The sequence below is a fragment of the Lacerta agilis genome, chromosome 3 (genome assembly GCF_009819535.1).
Source record: "Lacerta agilis isolate rLacAgi1 chromosome 3, rLacAgi1.pri, whole genome shotgun sequence".
Classification (NCBI taxonomy): domain Eukaryota; kingdom Metazoa; phylum Chordata; class Lepidosauria; order Squamata; family Lacertidae; genus Lacerta; species Lacerta agilis.
This window is the reverse complement of record NC_046314.1, coordinates 89,801,830-89,826,281: the sequence shown is the minus strand read 5'-3', so window position 1 is coordinate 89,826,281 and position 24,452 is coordinate 89,801,830. Positions and strand designations below refer to the sequence as shown.

The 24,452-nt window shown below is 45.2% G+C and overlaps 2 protein-coding genes across 6 annotated transcripts in view; one reads left to right on the top strand and one right to left on the bottom strand.

The window, feature by feature from the left end:
* Positions 1 to 1,696: 1,696 nt before the first annotated feature.
* On the bottom strand, positions 1,697 to 19,710 carry TAF1A (TATA-box binding protein associated factor, RNA polymerase I subunit A). The gene is made up of 11 exons (XM_033144725.1): positions 19,535 to 19,710; positions 17,222 to 17,371; positions 15,447 to 15,619; positions 14,008 to 14,121; positions 12,502 to 12,700; positions 10,583 to 10,713; positions 8,658 to 8,816; positions 6,318 to 6,384; positions 6,093 to 6,216; positions 3,520 to 3,680; positions 1,697 to 1,999 (listed from the first exon to the last, which is right to left on the bottom strand). The coding sequence occupies exons 2-11, from the start codon at positions 17,367 to 17,369 to the stop codon at positions 1,884 to 1,886; spliced, it is 1,392 nt and encodes a 463-aa protein (XP_033000616.1). The 5' UTR covers positions 17,370 to 17,371; positions 19,535 to 19,710; the 3' UTR covers positions 1,697 to 1,883.
* Positions 19,711 to 23,515: 3,805 nt separating this feature from the next.
* The window catches only part of MIA3 (MIA SH3 domain ER export factor 3), a 37,447-nt gene continuing 36,510 nt past the window's right edge, over positions 23,516 to 24,452 (top strand). For 2 of the 5 annotated variants that reach the window (XM_033144724.1, XM_033144722.1), the window contains exon 1: positions 23,517 to 23,638. In XM_033144724.1, the coding sequence (XP_033000615.1) occupies position 23,638 (1 nt within the window). In that variant the 5' untranslated portion in view covers positions 23,517 to 23,637. Of the gene's footprint in view, positions 23,639 to 24,452 lie in introns of all 5 variants that reach the window. The other 3 variants (XM_033144720.1, XM_033144723.1, XM_033144721.1) reach the window with 2 other exon arrangements.

The window sequence follows — 24,452 nt, the reverse complement described above, 5'->3', positions numbered from 1 at the left end:
GCTGCTTCTTGGACCTCCTCCAATGCTTTTTTGCATGGTGTTGTTGCTGTATTCCACCAATACAAAACACACTTTGCACCACTTGTAGCAGTTCTCTCACTCTCATGTTACTGTTCATCTGCTTAAAATCCTAAGGCTGCTGTTTCCAAGGGCTCCACAAGATGTTTGCTGAGTATTCTTCCAAATTTGCTTACACAAATCTTACAGGGAGGTTATACGGCACCAGCTCTTTATTAAGCATTTGTTTCCATGTGTTTTCAGGGAAATTATACAAGGGACATTCACACAGCCGTAGCCATGGGAGGGGAGTGGCTAGCTGGTGTTTTGGCCCTGGGTGAAACCTCCAGAGCTGTGCCATTGAGGCTCCCAACGTGTGTGTACACAAATGTGCCAAACTGCGTCTTTGACCCAGGGAAAAGAAAGCCTAGTTTCACCCCTGGACATTCATCCTGATTGGTTTTTGTGAAGCAGTAGTTGTACATCATTCTGTCAATTGTTCTTTATCCCATACTTTTTATAGTGTATTTCCCTGTCACTTTGCTAACCACAAAACTGCGTTTTTGAAGCGGATTTGTTGCACCGGGGTACTTTAATCCACTTTAAATGCACAAACCTGAATTCCCAGTTTGTGATCGAATCCTTCCTGCAAAGTAGTGACAGTCTGAAGGCAACCTGAGTCTAGACATTCTCTGCAGGGTGTCTCTGCAAGCCACTCTCCCAAGTCAGACTTCTGATGAAGTCACAATTCAAGGCTGTGCCAAAGTGATGACCATGACCAGCAGGAAGGTGGCGGGCGGGGGTGGGGGGAGATTAATTAATCCATTCACGAGCTCCATCCAAAAGAAAGCATTTCATATGTTTGAATGCCGCAGTGCAGCACAAGCAAATAAATAGTTCTACTGGGTACAACATTCAGATTCCTGTGATTCTTAAGTTTTCTTTTCTTTTGAAAAAGAACATGTTTCTAGACCTTCTGGTATGAACGACTGGACTGAAAGGATGCCTCGTGAAATCCAAGAAGCCTTGGATTTTAGTCTTGCAGAATGCAATGTCTAATAGGCAGGCGGCAATGCGTTGGATTACCCAAATCAGTTGTGCATATTTGCTAAATGTTCATATTGTACATAAAAGTTACTAAATGGACACAGCAGAGTTTCTTGGGGTTACTCTGGGTTTCCCTGCCTCGGCTAATGTACGTGTAGCCCAACCATGCATACTGACTTCAGGTCTGAACATCTTGCTACCTACCAAGTTAAGCACAGTTAGCAGACACACGCTCCAGTGTACCTGCTGCTGTCTCCATTTTTGTTACCCAAGGAGGGCGGAAATACCTCCAAGTCAATTAGCACCAGAAAGCCTCCACCTCTCTCAAATATGTGTTTAAATGTGCAATGTGCATGCACACAGAGACATGTGTTAACAACAGACTTGGAGGCTGGTATGGGCCTCTTTTAACTGCATTATTGGTGACTGGAAGAATTTATAAGGGCAAACAATTCTACACTATTGTTATAGGATGCAGGGCAAGCTGTAGTCGCAGCATGTCTGTATTATATATTGTCTGCTACAGATACACACACACAAGCACAATCAATTCAAGAACATATTTCAAAGGTTTTTATATGGAGACTTTGAAATATTAATGATAAAATGTGTTTCCTGTGAAGTTTTATTTTAGCAACGACTCAACGTAGAATTCCTTTGGAAAGATTTATTATAAAACTGGAACTTCATTTTTTTTAAAAAAAGGTTGTCAGTTATCTACAAGGCTTTTTCATCGCAGGGGAGATCTGTATGCAGAGCAAAACATGTACAATCTGAAAAAAACAATTTAGTTCCAAAAAGAAAAGAAAAGGGATTTCACCTCTAAAAGTAATCAAGTATCAGACAGTCTTCAAACTGACCAAGCTGTGTTTTTTCACAAATGTCTTCAATGGTTTGAACTTTTTCTTATTGGCTTCACAACCTTGTCGCATGACGTATCTGAAATATTTGCAATCTAAACACACACAAAAGTGAAATGGCGTTAGAATGAATGGGGTAAGACTAACTGGGCACAACCAGACCCTTAAGAACATGTGATTATGGCATGGAGCTTCTGAAAGGACGGAGAGCGAGAATAATAATAATAATAAAAATCCCACTGAACATCCCCAAACCTCAGTACTCCACAAGTGTGAAAATCTCAATGTGTAGAAAAATTATGGATAAATTATCTCTTCAGTATCGTTATAATGTGGAGCAAATAATCCAGCGACGTTAGCCTACACTTGGAAGTCACTTTGCTTAATGGCAAGGTCCTAATGCCTGATGAGGTTTGACAGCCATTTTCTTTAAAAAAAAAAATTATCTAGACCATTATTACAAGAGCTTTGAAGGTATAGTGGTACCTCTGGTTACAAACTTAACCATTCTTAACCTCAAACTGTTCTTAACCTGAGGTATCACTTTAGCTAACGGGGCCTCCCACTGCTGCTGCGCAACACGATTTCTGTTCTCACCCTGAGGTAAAGTTCTTAACCCAAGGTACTACTTCCAGGTCAGCGGAGTCTGTAACCCGAAGTGTTTCTAACCTGGGGTGTTTGTAACTCGAGGTACCACTGTATAGAGTTTAAGATACTGACAAACAGCACTATTAATCTACAGACAATGTGCTCATCTGTCATGTTAGATGTTTTCATTAGGGGGTCTGATGGGTGCTGGGTTTTAAACATGCAAAAGAAAATGCATCATGTTGCTTTGTTTGGGCTCAACTAATGCTGTGATGAGTAACCAGCAGTATGCATGATATTCCCATCAGCAGCTAGAATTGCCTCTCCTCTCCATTGAAGGCCATGAAAATAACACATGTAAGAAGCAATACGAGGTTCATTAACTTCCCACATTTTGTATGGTCTCTCAGCACTTCAAATTTCCTTCCTACAAAAGGGAGGAAGGAAATCCCACTGTAATAACTGATGCTTCAACTAAGGTAAAGGTGGAATGCTCTCTTGGGGCATCTACAGAGTTCCACCACTCACTCTTTCTTCCTTCGCATCGCTCCTCAAAATCCATCTCTTCTTTGAAGTTTTTGGCTTAACTCCACAGTCCATCCTGAAAGAAAGCCTAAAAACTTCTAACAACAGTTGCTTCTTCCTCTTGTCGTTTCTGCTTGCCGCTCTGGTGAAATTTAGATGCTAACTGCCTTGGTGCGAAAACCAATCACTTTTGCTTAGGTTACTTGATACAGTTCTATGCACCATGTGGCAGTGTGGAGCGATAGATTTAGTGTTAAACCTAGAAGCTGGGAGGCCAGAGTTCAAATCCTCCCTCAGCCATGAAGCCCAGTGGGCAACCTTGGGCCAGCCATATTTCTCAGTCTGACCCATCTCACAGGGCTGGTGCAAGGATAAAGGTGGTTGCAGTTGAGAGAAAAGGCAGAAGATACAAGATAAAGCTTTATGCAATATACACTTTGCCAGGATTCTAATTCTTGTATGTATACAGGAGACAGAACATATATTGGGGGGAGGCAGTTACCTTTTCCCATCAGCATTCCAGCCACCAGCACTTTTTCACAAGCGAGACATTCATCTTCCTGCCAGTCTCTTTTTGCCAAATAAAGGCTGAAATGCAAGGCTGGCCACCAGTCCTTTCGAGATGCCCACTCATTTTTGAGCCAGGGAAGCTGTTTGTCAGAGCTGGGGGTGGGGAGAGGGAGGGGGACAGAGAGAGAGAGAAGAGGGTGTGTCTCAGTTAGATCCATGCTGAATGCCGATAGATTTCTGTACTACACCAGAACACAACTAAGCTAGGCTAGGGTGTGTGTATTACTTATGCTTGGCTCTACCAAGCTGTGTGCACAGGCAATCTCATCATGGTCCAAACTTCCCTTTTTCGTTTGGAGTTTTAGGCTAGAAGTAGCCAATGTAGTACTCTCCAGATGTTGAGGACGCCTGCTCCCATTGACTCCGACTACTGTAGTCTGCCACGTTGGCTACCCCTATTTCAGGGGCATGGAAGATTACTTGTGGTTATTTAACTCAGTGATTTAAAAGGGCGCTTTACTAACATTCAGATGCAATCTCTTGTTTTTGGCTGAGCCCTTGCAGTGAAAACATGTTCAGTTTCCAGTTAATGTACTAAATTCAAGAGGAAAAACATGCAACCTGCTCTGCACGTTTTTGATATAAATTGGTGCCGCATGGAGTAAAAAAACCAAAAAACAGATAGGCTACTTTTTTGTAGGCTAGTAACTTTCAATTTCATGAATGCAGGGCTGTATAATAATAATAATAATAACAATAACAATAATAATAACAACAACAACAACTTTTATTTGTATCCCGCCCTCCCCTGCTGGGCTCAGAGCGGCTAACATCATATAAACACAATATACATAAAAATAAACAAACGATCAATTAAAATGCATCCCAAAATTAAAATTAGACTGGATAAATGGCCATCCTCAAGTTAAAACTGAAAGTGGTTAATACTCGCCAGGACCAACGATTTCCACTGATATTATAAAGACCCTTGAGCAGGCTGGGAAACCTCCTTCGTACTTGTTCATACAAAGAAAAAATGAGTCAGACTGAACCCTGGCCAAAGGCCTGACGGAACAGTTCTGTCTTGCAGGCCCTGCAAAAAAATGTCAAATATGGCAGGGCCCTGGTCTCTTGTGAGAGCGTTCCACCAGGCTGGGGCCACGACCAAAAAGGCCCTGGCTCTGGTTGAGGCCAGTCTAATCTCCCTGGGGCTCGGGATCTTCAGAGTGTTGTTATTTGTAGACCGTAAGGTCCTCCGTGGGGCATACCAGGAGAGGCGGTCCCGCAGGTACGAGGGTCCTAGGCTGTATAGGGCTTTAAAGATTAAAACCAGCACCTTAAACCTGATCCTGTACTCCACTAGGAGCCAGTGCAGCAGCTGGTATAGCACTGAATGAATGTGATCCCGTGGCGAAGCCCCGTAAGCAGTCTTGCCGTGGCATTCTACACCCGCTGGAGTTTCTGGGTCAGTTTCAAGGGCAGCCCCACGTAGAGTGAGTTACAATAATCAAGCCTGGAGGTGACCGTCGCATGGACCACAGTGGCGAGGTCAGGGCGAGAGAGTAAGGGATCAACTGCTTAGCTCGGCGGAGATGAAAAAATGCCGCCTTTGTTGTAGCTGCAACCTACGCCCCCATAGAAAGGGAGGCGTCAAAGATTACACCCAAACTCTTGACGGAAGGCGCTGGCACTTGTTGTGCCCCGCAAGGGATGGGAGTTGGCCCTCCAACCCCATATCATCTCGCCCGAGCCAAAAGACCTCTGTCTTCAAAGGATTTAACTTGAACCGCCTCCCACATAGCCATGCAGCCACGGCTTCCAGACACCTGAACAGTGTGTCTGGGGCCGAGTCAGGGTGGCCGTCCATCAACAGATAAAGCTGGGTGTCATCAGCATACTGATGACAGCCCAAACCAAAAATCTGGACAAGCTGGGCAAGGGGGCGCATATAGATGTTAAAAAGCATGGGGGAGAGAATTGCGCCCTGCAGTACTCCACACACCAAGGAGTAGCGCAACGACAACTCCCCGCCCCCCACGCCACCCTCTGCCCCCAACCAGAGGGGAACGAGCGCAGCCATTGAAGGACTGCGCCCCGAATCCCCACATCAGCAAGGCGGTGGTCTAGAAGTTTGTGGTCGACCGTGTCGAAGGCTGCTGAGAGATCTAAAAGAATCAACAGCCTCGATCCAGCTGCCTACGGAGATCATCTGTTAGGGCGACCAGAGCCTTCTCGGTCCCATGACCAGAGCGAAAACCGGACTGGAATGGATCCAAAGCTGATGTTTCATCCAGAAATCCGCCAAGCTGAATGAACTAAATAGGTATTATGAAATGAAAACAGCTTAAAAAAATTAACGAATTATATCCCATTAGAAAACTGGTGCAGTTTTGAATACAGGTAAAAGTGTCTAAAACCTTCCCCTGACATATTTTCAAATATGTTGGGAAGTTTTTGAATGGGGGGGGGCAGTCAAATATCCGCAATGCACCATCTGCAGTCTGCAGAGGTGCAGTCAACCAAGAGATAAATCACATGGGGCAGCTGATTTCACCATTCACCCACTTCTGCAATATTTCTACGATCTCCTTCGCCAAGCAGCTCCAGGCTTTGACGTTCTTCTTCCACCCAGCAGAGTCCAAGGCTGCAAAAATAACTTCCAGACGTAGCTGCTGGTTTTTTCTTTTTTCTGAAATTAATAGCGAATTACATTAAGGGGGGAGGGGCAGGGGGGCAATCTGATCCTAATTCTGTGTATCTTAAAGCAGCACAATAATTAAAACGCCTTACTTGACTTTTTCAGCATGGCGTAATATTCCAGCATCAGTTCGTGAGAAGGGACAAGCTCATGCAAGATCTAAGAAGAAACAGACAAGACACTAAACATCCATCTTGAGACAAAGTTATGCACTTCCCTATCCCACCAGTTTCAATGGACAAATTATGAGCAGAGGCTTGTGTCAAAGTTCACTGTAACAGGGGACTGGATTGGTCCAATAATTTCACTTTATAGCCTAAGTATACACAGGAACAAAGAATTTATTCTGCAATTCTGCAACATCAAGTCTGAGGGGGTGCGAAAATTGAATTTACAGCGTGCTTACAGGAAAACAAATCTCCATGTATGTGTGTATAATTATTATTATTAATAATAATAATAATAATAATAATAATAATAATAATAATGGAGATATGGAGGTCTCATACACCCCAGGTAATGTGGTTGCTGACCTTGAGCCAGACATCCTGGAGAGTGAAGTCAAATGGGCCTTAGAAAGCCTCGCTAACAACAAGGCCAGTGGAAGTGATGATATTCCAGCTGAACTATTTAAAATTTTAAAAGATGATGCTGTTAAGGTGCTACACTCAATATGCCAGCAAGTTTGGAAAACTCAGCAGTGGCCAGAGGATTGGAGAAGATCAGTCTACATCCCAATCCCAAAGAAGGGCAGTGCCAAAGAATGCTCCAACTACCGCACAATTGCGCTCATTTCACATGCCAGCAAGGTTATGCTTAAAATTCTACAAGGCAGGCTTAAGCAGTATGTGGATCGAGAACTCCCAGAAGTGCAAGCTGGATTTCGAAGGGGCAGAGGAACCAGAGACCAAATTGCAAACATGCGCTGGATTATGGAGAAAGCTAGAGAGTTCCAGAAAAACATCTACTTCTGCTTCATTGACTATGCAAAAGCATTTGACTGTGTCGACCACAGCAAACTATGGCAAGTTCTTAAAGAAATGGGAGTGCCGGATCACCTCATTTGTCTCCTGAGAAATCTCTATGTGGGACAAGAAGCTACAGTTAGAACTGGATATGGAACAACTGATTGGTTCAAAATTGGGAAAGGAGTACGACAAGGCTGTATATTGTCTCCCTGCTTATTTAACTTATATGCAGAATTCATCATGCGAAAGGCTGGACTGGATGAATCCCAAACCGGAATTAAGATTGCCGGAAAAATATCAACAACCTCAGATATGCTGATGATACTACCTTGATGGCAGAAAGTGAGGAGGAATTAAAGAACCTTTTAATGAGGGTGAAAGAGGAGAGCGCAAAATATGGTCTGAAACTCAACATAAAAAAAACTAAGATCATGGCCACTGGTCCCATCACCTCCTGGCAAATAGAAGGGGAAGAAATGGAGGCAGTGAGAGATTTCACTTTCTTGGGTTCCATGATCACTGCAGATGGTGACAGCAGTCACGAAATTAGAAGACGCCTGCTTCTTGGGAGAAAAGCAATGACAAACCTAGACAGCATCTTAAAAAGCAAAGACATCACCTTGCTGACAAAGGTCCGTATAATTAAAGCTATGGTTTTCCCAGTAGTAATGTACGGAAGTGAGAGCTGGACCATCAAGAAGGCTGATCGCCGAAGAATTGATGCTTTGAAATTATTGTGCTGGAGGAGACTCTTGAGAGTCCCATGGACTGCAAGAAGATCAAACCTATCCATTCTCAAAGAAATTAGCCCTGAGTGCTCACTAGAAGGACAGATCCTGAAGTTGAGGCTCCAGTACTTTGGCCACCTCATGAGAAGAGAAGACTCCCTGGAAAAGACCCTGATGTTGGGAAAGATGGAGGGCACAAGGAGAAGGGGATGACAGAGGATGAGATGGTTGGACAGTGTTCTCGAAGCTACTAACATGAGTTTGGCCAAACTGCGAGAGGTAGTGAAGGATAGGCATGCCTGGCGTGCTCTGGTCCATGGAGTCACGAAGAGTCGGATATGACTGAACAACAACAACATTATTATTATTATTGTTGTTATTATTATTATTTTATTAACATTGTTCATAGGCTTTCCGGACACAGTGTACCTCAACCTCATGTCATAATGAGCCACAGTTAATGGATTACTGTGATATTTCAAAATTTAATTATTTTTATATCTCACTTTCCCTCCAAGAGCTCAAGGTGGCATACATGGTTTTCCACCTCTCCAATTTCTCCTCACAACAATCCCTGTGTGGAGGGCCGGACTGAGAGACAGTGACTGGCTAAAAGTCACTCAGTGAGCTTCATGACTGAGCAGGAAATTGAACTCTGGTCTCCCAGCTCCTAGTCCGACAGTCTAACCGCTACACAATTAAATGGTGACAATTAAATAAGGCCCAAATATAATACCTGGAGTGCAGACCTCTGAGTTTTCCTTGATTCACCCCTTCTCTTTAGGAACTGATATAAGAAGACATGTGCATTAGGGTTTGGAGGAAATTTGGAATTATATGCATATTCGCTCAACACTTCTCTTGCTTCTTCATACTCCTCATAATGTTCCAGAATCTGAGGAAATACACAAATGTACAGCTGATTATTTAAAGTTGCGGGGCACATTTTCACCTTGAGGTACCCAAGAGTGTTTTGCAACAAGTAAAATTTTTTGAAAGAAAAATCTTCTCAAGTTAACACAATACAGTCAACAATCAGGTGACTGAAATGATTTTTTTAAAACAAAATTTGTATACCACTTGATTGTAAAAAAAAAAAACCACCTCTAAGCAGTTTACAAAAAAAACCCATTTAAATTATTGATAAAACACAGTTAAAATGAGGTATTTAAAAATATTCAAAAGATTAAAATCAACAGCAAGTAGCTAAAAAGAAATAAAGCATGTTTAACTTCAACATGTCTGGATAGTCTTACCTAAACAAAAATGTTTTAAGCTGACACTGGAAAGAGTACAATGAAGGTGCCTGCCTGATGTCAATACACAAGGAGTTCCAAAGTTTAGGTGCTGCCACACGAAACTATTCATTTCTTACAAGTGTGGAATGAGTATTTTGTGGCAACTGTAACAGTATCAGTTCCACAGACTGAAGAGGCTAAGTGGGTATACAGTCGTAAAGTGGTACCTCGGGTTACAGACGCTTCAGGTTACAGACTCCGCTAACCCAGAAATAGTACCTCAGGTTAAGAACTTTGCTTCAGGATGAGAACAGAAATCGTGCAGTCACAGTGTGGCGGCAGCGGGAGACCCCATTAGCTAAAATGGTACCTCAAGTTAAGAACAGTTTCAGGTTAAGAACGGACCTCCAGAAGGAATTAAGTTCTTAACCCGCGGTACCACTGTACCTTGGAATCCGAATGGCTTAGTTGCCGAATGTTTTGGCTCCCAAATGATCAAAAACCAGAAGCAATTGTTCCAGTTTTAGAACTTTCTTTTGGAAGCCAAACTTCCGGAACGGATTCTGTTCGACTTCCAAGGTACGTCTGTTATAGGGGTAGGGTGATCGTGCAAGTAAACTGGTCCCAAGCTGTTAAGGGCTTCATATACTAATTGTAACCTCTTGAACTTGGCCTGGCAGCCGGGTGCAGACCTCTGAGCCGAGGTGTTATTTGCAGGCAAGGTCTCATTCCTATCAGCAACTGTGCTGCAACGCTCTGCAGGAACTGCAGCTTCTGGGTCAAGCACAAGGGAAGCCCCACATAGAATAAACTGCAATAATCCAGTCTAATGGATCAGAAATAAGAGCTTTAGAATAAAAAGCAAAATCCAGGTGGGAACTCATGGCTGGATAATATAATACATCACTAAATGTGATTGGTTTGGTACACACACACACACACAGAGAGAGAGAGAGAGAGAGAGAGAGAGAGAGAGAGAGAGAGAGAGAGAAACATTTGGATCAAATTGCCAAACCATGACTCGGTCATTGGATTCAAAACTTGGTGCTGACAGGCTTTCTCCTCCTATGATTACCTCGCTTCCTGATCCAAGCAAACCCCAATTAGCCATTACATTTGAACTGGCAACCTATCTAGTAATAATAATAATAATAATAATATTTATTATTTGTACCCCGCCCATCTGGCTGGATTTCCCCAGCCACTCTGGGCGGCTTCCAACAAAAATAATTTTTTTTTTAAAGCCACATAATCCAATGAACATCATCATATTTTATGGCAGAGAATTCCCAAGACTAATTGCTATGAAAGATGTTTTTCGAGTATTCCCCGAGCTACAAAATCTTGAACAGCCAGCAATTACTTAGATCAAGTTTTTTTTTTGGGGGGGGGGAGGTAAGCTGGTTATAAAACATGCTCTTACATCCACATAACTCGTCACAAAAGGATCCCAAACTCCAGGAATTTTAATGATCTCCTTGAGGCTGACTTTAGCCTGCCGGTACAAGATGCGCATTTCCTGCTGAATAGAAGACATTGCGTAGCTGTCCTCATCTGCGAAAGACAAGGCATGATATAACCCCTTATATTAAGCACAGTGATCTGCAACTCAGGTAAATCATGACACTAATCTCACTTTCCGAGCGCCCTAAAAATAAAAATAAAAAGCTTTTTTGAAAGAGAAGATCCAAAGAAATTCACAGCATATCTTTCTGGTCCCAAAAGAGTCAAACAGAGGACTATGAAGCAGGGAACCTCTTTCAAGCAGAGGCCACGTTGACAGGTGAGCAACCCCACTCACCTGTTAAGGCAACACATGGTGATTAAGCTTTATGTTTACCGCAAGCCAATGAATCTGATTAAACTTAATGGCAAAACAGACTGAAACGAAAGCATCTGTCAGTCTGCTTTACCGAGAAAGCCACTCAGTTTGAGTTCCTGCAGTACAGATGCCATGATGATAAGAGCAAAAAACTCTCAACAACCTATTCAAAAAAACTAACCTTCACTTGATGAGGAAGGCAGACTTAACAATACAATCCTAAGCAAGTTTGTTCATAAGTTCCATCAAGTTCACTGGACTTGCTCCCTCAGGGCCGGTGCGTCCATTAAGGCGAACCAGGCAATTACCTAGGGCACCAAAATGGAGGGGGCGCTGGCCAGGCTTGGGCGGGGGGGGGGGACGGGCTAGCAGCAGCTTCTCCGCTGTAGCGGAGAGGTGCTGCTTGCCCCCTACACCACCCCCCAGATCCCGCTAAAGCAGGCTGTGGTGCGGCGGGGTGGGGGGTGCCAGAAGGTGGTCTCGCCTAGGGCGCAAGAAGCCTTAGCACCGGTCCTGTGCTCCCTAACAATTGCTTAATGCTGAAATCCTTAAAACGCATGGACCACCATGTGACTTCTGATTTAACTGTGACCTCAGGACAGTTTAGTAGTCCAATTACCACTGACTGCTGCACTGTATAGTGTTTTTGTGTGTGTTGTTCTTAATTATTGTTTCACACAGACTATTCCTCTATTCATTAATCCTTGCCGTGGGTAAGATACAAAACAGACAGACAATAAACACATTATTAGGACTTAGGTGCATACTCAAAGTCCAGCATTAGAGTCTCATTCTATGCTTCCAGTTTCAAGAGCTGAGCATAATGAGCGTTCCCCCACATCAAACGGGGTGCGCATGTTGCGAGGTTGCGAAGGGGCCCCCTTTGAATCACGGTGGCAGCTCCTGGCAGTTGGCCTGGCTTCACCTTCCCAGGTTGAGATACCTGTGGACTCCACCTACACTAGCAGCTGCCCAATCCTGGCTGGGGAGGTGTTGCCAGGATTGGCCAGGTAGAGGGAGGGATTAGAAAGTACACACAATAGAACTCGAGTCATACCTGGGAAGCGGGCGTTGGATTCAGGCGGAATCCTTTAGTCATTTACAGGATTGGGGGGCGATAACAGGGTTCCCGTTAAAGGGGCCTCAAGGGGAGGCATTGACCAAACGCCCAGGGTCGTCATTGCCCTCCCCTTCCAGCGGCAGCGAACATAGGGGGGTGGGCTATCTGCTTGAACATATGTTCTCCAGACTAGCCCACTTCCCAATCATGCTGGATAACCCTGAAGGTACCCAGAACCCCGGCTGGGGGGCTGGGAAGGATAAACGCCCAATGCCTGAGCCAAGGTCTTCCTACATCTGAAATATTAATAAAGTTGTGGCCAATTTAATCCCATAGAACGTTGTCATGAGTCTTTATTGCCCTCAGGGGCTGCCCCGGGGTACGGGGGGGATTCGCCTGACTGCGCAATAACCATGGCCATCTATGTCCTGCACCGATTTTCCCTAAGGCGCATACTCACCAAGCCCCAACATGTCCGTCTTCTTTTTCAACCACTTAGAATAGTCCAGCAGCCCCCTGTAACCTTGAATGAGTTTCAGTTCTTTGTTCTGAAGGACTGTTTGTTCTCCATACTTCCAGCTTTCTGCCAGGACCAGGTTCTGATAAGCCTCGTCCTCAAACCCGTTGCACAGGAGGTGGAAGGCGTGCTCTAAAGAAACCTACAACAATTTCAACCTATCTTACAATCCTCAGCAGCGGCGGCTCTGAATAAAATGCTACAATGCAAACCCAATGGGCTCAGAGACCTCCTGCACCTGGAGGTTTCCCCACTACTTTCAGTGAAAAATTTGGCAGCTTTGCAAGAGCAACAGGGACATACCGTTTGAATGATGCTGGACTTGGAAATAAATGGGGGACCACTGACAAACTGGCGATGCAATTAATATCAGCACACGCCATTCAAATCTTGGCAAATGCACTAACGCTCACTGGATCCCAGTCAAGGTTCAAACTGGCTCAGTAGCAACCCAGTGGAACGGGGACTAAAGCTTCCATACACCACAAAAGAAAGAAAAAGAAATAGACTTCTGAATGTAAACCAAAATGGAATTACTCCGTTTACTGGTATACAAAGCTTAACATAATTCTTTTTTAAAAAAAAAAATGCAAATGATATGAAATAGAGTTATAAATGAGTTGAAAACTGAATATAAAGGAATTAATACAAAATCAGGTAAAAATTTTAGGGACTCCCACTGTGAACTGTACAAGTATACAAATGGTACACTTTTTTGCATGTACATGGGGCCAATTTACTGCAGATCAAGGTGACCAGATTTAGGCAAAGTGTGGGAGGAGGAGAGGAAGTGGAAATCACACATTCCAAGAGCATTGGATACAATCCAAAGTCACATTAACTACATCAGCATTCATTGCTTTATTATTATTATTATTATTATTATTATTATTATTATTATTATTATTATATTTATATACTGCCCTTCAGCAAAAGGGCAATTCACAAAATAAAATGCAGGATAAAAACAAATAAATAATTAAAAGAAAATTAGCAGAACAATAACTATTCTGTAATTAAGGATATGTTTTACCAAAGAAACTTCTACTAGGAGTAATGGACATTGCTACAAATCCCCACAAGAAGAAATAGAAAGGGTGGGGAACCTCCGGCTCATGGGCCTAATCCTGCAGAGGTCCTAATTATGTTTGTGAGACCATCTTCCTCAAACCATGCCCACCAGCCACACCCCTAAAGTCACATGAGATATCAGGTGAGAGGAAGGCAAAAGCACAGCCTGCACACTGAATTTTGTTCAAAATAAACCACTTTGAAACGTATTTCAAAGGAGCTGCCACCCAAAATTGCTATGGTGAGCTAAAAAGTTCCCCATCCCTGCTATTTGTGGAAGAATGAGCAGCACTCTTAATAATAGCAATAATAATGTTAATAATGTTTTATATGAAAATAAGTATTATGATCTTAAGGATCCTTCGAAACTCTCCTCACCTTTAAATATTTTTTTACTCCTAAATTTTTCATCTGATCTGCAAAGTGGTTGGTCTCGTGAATATTGCTCCGTGGGTGCCGCTGCAAGATCTCAGTTCCTATTCTCCAGATCTCCTAGCATGGAGAACACACATTCAGAACACAGAAGCAAAATCAAACAACAGCTACAAAAAGTGAACATAAGCATATCTTTGAAGTGTACGGTCACTTACAACAGGCACAAAGAGTCCTTCTAATTGCGTAATGCAAAAATTTGCAGCCATCATGATACAGAATTAAACGCGCAACAAAACAGCCTAAATTGGGGATAGGGAACCTGTGGCCCTTGGTCTAATCTCATGTGGCCCTCAACACTGTTTCAAAAGCCTTCTGCAAGCAATCAGCTTATATCTCTGGCAAGAGCAATCTATCCCTATCCCAGCAGCCCCACTGGCTGGAGAGGGAAAGACAGAGAGGAGGAGTATAGCTCAGTCTGATAAGCTCAGTTGGTGGAGCATGAGACTCTTTACCTCACGGTTGTGGGTTCAAGTCCCATGTAGGGCGAAAGATTCCAGTAGTGCAGGGGGCTGAACCCCAACTCTCGATAACTTTCCATAACCATCGACCATGGTATCCTTCTGGAGAGACCTACTTGGCTGGTTGTTCCCAGAGGCAGAGTCCTTTGGCCCCATAGAGCCTTCAACGTGGGGCTCCTGAGGGTTCAGTGTTACCCCTTATGCTGTTTAACATCTACATGATACTACTGAGTGGGGTCATCCAGCGTTTTGGAGCACGTGGTCAGCAATATGCTGATGACAAACAGCTCTACTTCACCTTTACATCTGCAGGTAATGCAGAGGAGGTGCTGGACTGTTGTCTTGCCTCACTAATGGACTGGATGAAACTCAATGTTCCTCTTCAATCAGGTGTTTGGCTGGTGGACAGTCTATGGCTTTTAAAATGTGTTTGTGGGAGGGGCTTTTTGCGGCTTGTTTTTGTTGTGTTGTTTGTCTTTTATTCTCATTTTGCATTTTTCTGTTGTGAAGTGCCCTGGGATCTTCGGAAGAGGGGCAGTATACAAAACAAACCAACAAACCAACAATAGATGACTCCCGTAGTCTGTTCCAACTCTACAATCCTATAATTGCAATTTTATGTTGTGCACTGCCCTCGTGGTATACAAATTTTATAATTATAATTATGATAAATCTATGAGATGGCAGAAAGGAGAAACCCCTTGAGGTTTTGCCCTTTCCGCCACCGGCACATACTTAAACAACAGGCTATGCCCAAGAGAATACAGCCATCAATAGAAGAAAGGCAGCCCCCGCCCCCCGGTCCAAAAATTGTTCTACCTTATTCCTAAACATATTACATGATGGAAGCATAGGACACAGGAATCACAGAGATCCTTTTCCATCTTTCCTGCTCAGAATCAGGGGATTAGCTTGTCTGCTTACTTCAGGAGCAGCCCGCAGTTTCTCTTTACTGCTGTAATACTCCAACATTTCTATGTAGCTTATGATTAATTCTGCAGCCCTCTGCAACTGGCCTTGCAAAAGGGAATCCTGGATGCAGTTTAAACAACCTTCTTTTGCCTTCAGAAGTTCAGAGTGCCTTCGAACATCAGACGCTGCAACACAAGAATAATTTTGGTGACAGGCATGAGAATAATTTTGATGTGTTTCTAATGCGGTTATAGACTTAAATTGCAATTCAGAGGAAAACACAAAAGCCCATACATTCTTGGTTGCATCTGGCAAGTAAATATAGGAATCAATCCTGCATTTCATCTTTGGAACATAAAATCAAATACCATACTATTAAATTGTCCAACTTCCTTCATAGCTTCATGCAAACATACTGCAGGATCTGTTTCTCAACTATTTTTTTTTTTTTGCAATATGCTGGTCTATTCTGCCGTATAAGCCCTCTTCACTGAATACTCTGCATGATGTTCATTCCACATTTGTAAGGAACCAATCTTTCAGTGTGTTAACATCTACACGCTGGAACTCTCTTTCCACCAACAATAGGCAAGTACCTTTACTGTACATCCTGCTTTTGGCACCACACGCAAACACCCCCCAAAAGTTTAGGCGAATCTACCCAGCTATATGGACCCAGGTGGCACTGTGGGTTAAACCACAGAGCCTAGGGCTTGCTGATCAGAAGGTTGGCGGTTTTAATCCCAGCGATGGGGTGAGCTCCCGTTGCTCGGTCCCAGCTCCTGCCCACCTAGCAGCTCGAAAGCAGTTCAAAGTGCAAGTAAATAAATAGCAGTTCAAAGTGCAAGTAAATAAATAGGTACCACTCCAGCGGGAAGGTAAACGGCGTTTCCGTGTGCTGCTCTGGTTCACCAGAAGCGGCTTTGTCATGCTGGCCACATGACCCGGAAGCTGTACGCCGGTTCCCTCGGCCAGTAATGCGAGATGAGCACCGCAACCCCAGAGTCAGACATGACTGGACCTAATGGTCAGGGGTCCCTTTACCTTTTACCCAGCTATATAAAGTTAACATGTATTTTAGTACGTACTTCATACTTTGTATTTTGCTGGTTTATCTATATTTTTTTCTGCCTGCTGTTGCCAACAGGAGCCCACATTTTGCCCCAGAGCAGGCAAGGGAGAAAGTGAGCAAGAGGACTGATGGAGAAACAGGACATGAGATGCAACAGCTGCTGCTCTGCTTGGTGCATTACAATGTCATGACTCTGCACACTGAGTTAGTTTTAGTGGGCGACTGCAAGATGCTAGAATGCCAACCTTCAGCTGCCAGTCTGAATGTCCAGAAATGTCATGGGATGGAGTGACCCTAGGGCTGTAACTGCATCAGAACATGGAGGCTAAGGACTGCATAACTGAATTTGGTTTGTAGGGGAGAACTAGCATGTCAGGGCAAAAGCTGGACTAGAACCCATCTCCCTGACACACTAGCTTTTCCACACACAAAGAAGCATTTTCTGGTTTTTTTTTAATGTGAGAGAGGTTCAAGGATGCCATCCACAAGCTACATTTGGAAGTGGAAGGGATACAGCATGCAATTCTCTGGAACGTACAGAATAGTTGTCAGAGATCTACTTTAAAACATGCTGCTGCCACCTACTGTAGGCTGATGAGGGCATAAATGAGCAAAAGGTCTTCCACCACTTTTGCTCCTTGCTTCCAGTGTTGACAGTCCTATCATACCACGCAAAGCAATAAGGAATCTTACCAACCAGCAATCAAGAACTTACTTGTGTATTGAAAATATCTCGGGAGTAAAGGTAAATAAATTCCTGGAATGGGAGCTGTCGTTGTTGTGGCTGCATGCACACCCTGCGTTTTTCCTTCCAAATTTACCCGCCTTCTTTTTCTTCTCAGTTTTACAACAAAAGTATCCATTTCTGTGAAAGGAAAGATGGGGAAATATATATATGCTTGCAGGTCAGGCAAATCAAAATAAGAAATGAAGCAGGGGGAAAGAGACACTTTCAATGTCTTTTAAAACAGCTGTACAGGGAAGCATAAGTTTAGTTTTTTTATTACTATTTTCCATTAAATATTGCCCCTTTACAGACATGAAGTGGAAGCAGGGTGCCCAATACAAGTGGGGAATAGAGCGCCTTGCTGAAATTTCAGCCAACATTGCTGAAGCTACAGTGATGGGAAGGTTAAAGTGTGCATCTTAGAAGAAGGTGGAGGGAGAGACAGACAGACAGAGCAGGCCACCGCAGGGCTGGAAAAGCCTTCAGCATTGCTCCCCACACCATTTTTATTCCTTGCCTTGTGCAGAATCAGAATTGTAAAGGATGACATATCACCCATCAGGGATGCCAACTTGAATAAAACATTATTGGGGCCCTTGTAAGCTCCGTCCCACATAATCAATCACATGACACAGTGCGCAGATACCATTTGAATGGGAATGCCCATCAACTTTGTGGGGGCCCAGCCCCCTCAAATATATTATTGTGGAGCCAAAGCCCCCACAGCCCCTAGGAGTTGGCTCCTAGGTCACCCATTTTTCAGAAGTGGGGCATGACAACAACTCACGTAGTCTTGGTCCTCTCAGTGTTTCAGATTGGTTTTAACCTTGGAGTTGTGCTTTATTCTTGCATTCATGTTGCTTTTCATTTTATGTTTTAGGCTGTATTGAAGTTACTTTCCTACTTAGTTATTGTAAGCAGCTGAGAGAATCTTACAGCAAGCGTCACAAATAAACATTACACTGCACTGTAGAAGAGCAGGGGACTCGTTTTTAATTAATTTGTTAACCCCACATATTAATTAAGTTATTAGGCTGTAATCCTACACACACTTACATGGGAGTCATGTACTCAATGGGCCTTACTTCGGAAGAAACATACACAGACTCACACCATGAATAGGCAACGTAGTCAGCCAACTCCTGGTGAGGATACATAACCTAGACCCTGGAGTCTTCTGTCCCCCCCCCCAGCCCCTGCAGAGGAGGCACTAGCACCCCATTCAACAGCAACCCCTGGAGTTTAGTGCCTGAAATGGACTGCAACTTTTGTGTCATTTCTTTCTAATGGGCCAGTGCAGCGATCTCTTGAGGTTTCTATACTCCATGAAGCCACTAGGTGGCATCAGATAACTGACACTTCCTATCCTGGTCTGCAAAAGTAACAGTGGCATAAACTTATAACAATTAGACAAAGAGCCCAAATTATAGGTTGGTGCTAAATGCTTTCTCTCTCTCTCTCTCTTTTCTTCCTTTCCCTTCCTATTCATCAGAAGTGAGAAATCCAATATTTTAGTGGAGCTGTGGCAAAATATAATCAGCAGGCTTCCAGACTTTCACTACTTCCAGGTGGGATACAATCATATACTGACAAATTCAGGGTGCACAGTTAAAACTGCTTTGGAACTCCTGCTCAACAAACCCATTTCCCCCCTGAAGTTTGGGCTTTTTGCAATGAGGAAAGTGACAAGAAAATGAACTGGGAAATACAGCTAACGCTTGTTTAGACGTGATGCCCCCTAGTTTCCCAATGCAAAAAAAAGGAAGGTTGACAGCTCGCATCGCTTCCTAACAAATCAGGATGAATGTTCAACAAACAAGTGGCCTGGAAGTGCTAGAGTTACTAAAGCTAGGAACTGCTTTCTATTACATTTTGTTCCAGGACGAAAGTGCCGCCTCCTAATCACAACTACACTCAAATTCCCAGTTCCTCCACTGATTACTATGGACAGCACTTATCCGCAGAACTCCAAAAGGACCCAAGCGCAATCTAGTCCAACCTGCGTGTCTCCTCAAAAGGAGCCAGGAAACTCTAAACTCCAAATGCATCTGATTCCGTAGCCCACGAAAGCTTATGCCGTAATGAACGTATTAAGCGTCACAGGTGCCTTAGCTGTTTTTCCTGCAACAAGAGGCTGCCAGAATTCTCTTCCTTAACTTGAGAAAAGTGATGTGTCAATCTATACTTTTCCTATCTCTATAGATATCGGTTGGCTACCACGTGTTGTCTCCCACGGGAATCTACTGGCTCCCAGATACAAGCGACGTGAGCTCCGAGAGGAGACTTCGCCGGCCAACCTACCTGGATGCGGAGCTTCCTTGTGTCTCTCGGTAATCTCTCCTGATAGGGCCCGGTCTCGCTCTTAACGGCAGGAGAAGCGCGCTCCCTGCGAGGGTATGGAATGTCTAAAAGGTCTTTTTGAGTTACTTCCAGCACGCCGACGCGTTCCTCGCCGCCATCTTTGACCATGGCATTAACCCGACTTCCTGTTCGTACTACGTAACAGCCGGTCTTCTTAGTTGGTCTACTGGAAGGAATTTTTTATTTTTTTATTTTGTTTCTTCTTTTTAGTTAGGGGCGGGGGTGGAGGCCGTAAAGGACTTTGCGGTTATATGCGCATGCGCAAAAGCTTTTGAGGCTTTGCGATTGTCGTCGCGCAGGGTAGGCGCTCCTTTTGCTCGCGAGGTGCCTGAACTTTGCTGATCATCTCTAATGAAGAGCGGGATATAATTTAAAAGATGCAGAACGTCTTCGTTTTTCGAAGCTTAGCACAGAAGTTCCCAAACCCCTGAGAGCGAACAAAAACTTGTCCTCTGAGCCCCACCAAGAAAAAACCCGCACAATTTCAATCAGAATGTCAAGTGCTGTTTATTGCTCTTATTAAATAGTGGATGGACATAGCAGACGACACAGTGATTCTCCAAGCAGCTCTGTTTATTCTCAGGCTGGAACAGGACAGAACTGAAGGGCTCAGCAGCCTGCTTATATAGAACTCAGCTACAAGCAACAGTAACAACTTTCTGTAGTTACCCAATCCCCGAACGTCACTTTCAAGCCCTCATTTGCATGTGCGGACCTGAGTGAGAACTGCAGCAGAATGAAGTATATACACACACCCCTAGTGGCCTAGGGTGAGAACTTCAATACATAACAGCTCTGGTCCATGGAGTCACGAAGAGTCGGACACGACTGAACAACTGAACAACAACAAAGGGAAATAATCCAGTGCTTCCCACCCCTTCTTTTGTAATGAGTACCAGCACACTTCTCTCTTTCTTCCTCTCTTTGCTGCCGTAGGTAGCTGTTTTGTGCTGGCATCCATGGCAATTTTCTCAAGATACAAGTACTGGCACCTCATCTCTTTACCATATAAAGCCCTGGAAATATCTATTTGGAAGTCAAAGCTTTCTCATAGTAGCGATTATGCCATAGAAAATACTGCTCCCTGTCATAGCCTTCTATTTGACCTGCAGTACAAAAAGAGTGATTACAATCTTACATGCTGACTTGGAATTAAGACCCACTTAAACCAGTGAGCCATACACAGGGCCAAGCTAAATCCCAACAGCTGCATTTCTGCAAGGAAGCGGGTAACCACCATGGCACTTGGCTCTGTGTAAACATACTTGGGATTGTGCTGCAGCAGCATAGCTGCAAATCCTAAATATTCATACCTAGAGTTAAACTGTTGGCTTACTAGGGTCTATTTTTCCTAAATGCACAAATAGTTGCAAGTTTGTTTTTTATTTCATTTTACATATTTCAGTCATGAGACTCAACCTGTGAGTCTGCTCCGCATGGACATATGTGCTCTGTTTAGATGAGTGTGTCTGATCCCTGCAACAAAGGCAGCACCTGGATCTTGGCAACAAGACTATATCCTCCCCCTCTGCCTCCAGCTCCACCACCACTTCATGTTCATTCCTCTCCTGCACTGGAGGGACAGAGGAGAGAGAGAGAGAGCAGATCTGCTTCCCCTAGCTTTCATTTAAAATCACAAGGAGGACCTCCCTTCTCCATCTCAGGGTGCTGAGAAGAAGGCACTTAGCTGATGTTAGTAGGCAGAGAGTGTAGGTGCTGCCACACTGAACGATTGGCAGGTAGTGCAAATCTCTGTGCAGAGGAGTTATATGCTAACAAGGTTTTGCTCCTGTCAGCAAGTGTGCTGCAGCATTCTGCACAAGCTACTGTTTCTGGATCAAGCACAAGGAAAGCCACTGAGGCTACCTGGGACTCTAGTGACAAAGCTGGATACAGAATCACTCCCAGAATGTATACTTGTTCCTTTGGGGGTAGTGCAACCAATTTCTAGGGCATGCAACTGACCAATTTTTTGGACATGGGAACCACTCACTCACAATGTCTCCATCTTGTCAGAATTCAGGCTCGGCTTATTTTTCCTCATCCAGCCCACCCCTCTATCCAGGCATCATCCTAGGGCCTGCATGGCCCTCCTGAATAACATTATCATGGAGAAATAGAGCTGAGTGTCGGCAGTTTACTGGTGGCACCTTGCTGAAAAACTCCTAATGACCACTTCCAGTGGCTTCATATAGATAGTAAGTAGCTTTGCGGATAAAATAGCATAGCTTCCAGGGGGCCAAAAAAATACCCTCCCAATGCTACTCTTTACATTCATAGGTAGGACCCAAACTGCTGTAACACAGTGCCTCCAATTCCAGTTAAATGCCGGTGCAGGAAGATACATACCATGGTCAATGGTACCAAAAGCTGCAGAGTTAGGTGCAAAGTCATACTCATCTTGTCCGACTCTCTGTAAAGGTCATCCATTAGGATGACTCAAGTCCTGTAGCCAGGACTGAACCCAGACTGGAATAGATCTAATTAATCCATGTCATCCAAGACTGTAGCTGACCTGTCTTCCAAGAATGCAGGCAACTGCAGTTTGGAGGAGAGAGTTGGAAGTGGGATCAGGCAAGTTTTATCATCTCTTGACATTAAGTGTGCAAAACAACAACAACCCCCTGCTGATTAAAGCTCTAGAACTCTGCTCATGGCATCCATTCAATTTAAATTGGTTTCTTTCTTTTTTTACTTTGCTACTGGGATTGTACTCAGGGTGAGATCTGGAGCAAATTTAGGATTTGCATAACAAAATAAAAAAATCCTTCCAGTAGCACCTTAGAGACCAACTAAATTTGTTCTTGGTATGAGCATTCGTGTGCATGCACACTTGCTGACCAAGGCCCCCTTTGGAATGGGAGGCCCCGGGCCAAGTGGCCCATATGACCCCCCGTTTGGGCCTGGGGGAGGTAGGCTTCATGTGGGGGGGCAGCAGAACCTCAGTTAAATATTTTTATTGATTTACTTGATTTGGGGGGGCAAGTGCCCCCCTTGGCTACGTCCACGCTCAGGACTCGCCATATCCCCGTACCCCCTTTCTTCAATTTAAATTTTCCTGGGCCTTTAAAACTGCAACTCTAACGACCCTTACTGCGGAGTGAGGGCGGGAAGAGTAAACAAATCCCAACTATTTATATCGCGCGCAGGAGAAGAGCGCCTCTGCTGCAAAACGAGTCAAAACCCCGCGGACCTCGGACTACAACTCCCGTCGGCCCCTCGTCACCGGCCACGCGGGCGGGCAGGCTGGGCCTGACGGGAGCTCTCTCGCTCCACCCGCCCACCCTGCTCTAGTGAAAACATACGGGGCGGCCTCGCGAGCCGCTGAAGGAAGGCCGGAAGCGAAGTTGTGTTTCCCCACTGACAGGGGAAAGTCCGACCTGTCGTTGTCTTTCTCCGCCTGTCCGCCAGGCAGTTATTCGGGACAGACGGGGGACAGTGCTGCCAGATTGATACAGAACCGGGGGTGCAAAGTGAACACGCACATACACACAAAAATACAGTAGAGGGTGGAGGGAGATGCGAGCCAAGGAAGAGAGAGCGCCTGAGGTGCATTTGCCTCAGGAGTGGGGAGCGCGCGCCTATTCTTGGTCCTCCTCCCTGTGGACAAGCACCGCCGCGCAGGGTGTGGTTCTCCTCCATCCTTTCCTCCTCCTCCGCCTCCTGCTGCTCCTTTGGGGCAGCAGGCGAGTCTCCTCCTCCTCCTCTTCTTCCTCCTCCCCATATCCTCCTTCAGCCGGGCTCTGCTTGCAGCGGCTGCTGCTGCTGCTGACGTGTCTTGCTCTGGCCTCCCCCCGCCCGGCCGCCCCACGCGCCGCTTCTTTTTTTTCGGCGCCAGCCCGGCAGCCTCGCGAACTCCCAACATGGCTGCGGCGCGGCGGCGGCCCCTCGCCCTGCAGCCTCGGCGGATGCTGCTGCTGCTGCCGCCGCCGCCTCTACTGCTGCTCTTGCTGTGCGCCCAGCTGCTCCCCTGCGCCCAGCCCGGCGGGGCCCCGGACCGCCGTTTCGCCGAGTGGAAGCGGTGCGCCGACCCCGAGTGCAGCAGTAAGTGGCGGGGAGGAAAAAGGCAGGCGACCGGGTATCCGCCGGGTCCCTGCGACTGTCTGCCCTTGCAAAGGAGCAGGAGCTGGCGGTGGCGGCGTCTCTGAGGCCGCGTCAGAGAAGAGGCTCTGGATGGGGGCCGCCTCCTGCCTCGCAGGGTGGGTTGGGGTGGGTTGGTGGGTGGGGGGAAGAGCCGCGAGGGTGCTTCTGCCCCACAGCTCTTCCCACGTCCCTAGAGGGACGGCGGGTATCTTCATCTCTCCCCCTATCATTTTACCCCTTGTCATTTTAAATATCCGTCCACGTTGCCTTGGGCCCGCTGCTCCTGGCAGGGTGGCCCCCACTTGCCACGATTTCTTAGCTTGTGCCAGAGCAAAACTTGCAACAACAAAAACACCACCCGAGCTTAACTGAACACAGTGGGATTTATTTTTGAGGGGGTTTTGGGGGTGTGTGAATGAGATGTTTAGGATCGGAGCTAAAACTGGGAAATGTTGCCTCAGTCTCTCACCCCCCCCGTCAAATGTGCTCTTGCAGGTTGCTACCTGTCATCTTCCACTTTGTAAAGCTGCGCGTGCTTTATTCCTTCCCTATGTAGAGACGGCGATAATTATCATCCCGATCACCATTATTACTCTTTCTTATATATTGCTGGAAGCCGGGGGCCGATCCTTTTACATTTCATCCCTCCCACCCACCGAAACAGCTCCACCACGCAGTCTGAGATGTCACAGTGTCGAAGGGTCTTAGACTGCATCTTTTACTTTGCCCATGACTTTGGTTGTTGTGGTCACCCCAAAAAATTGTTGCCCCAAGT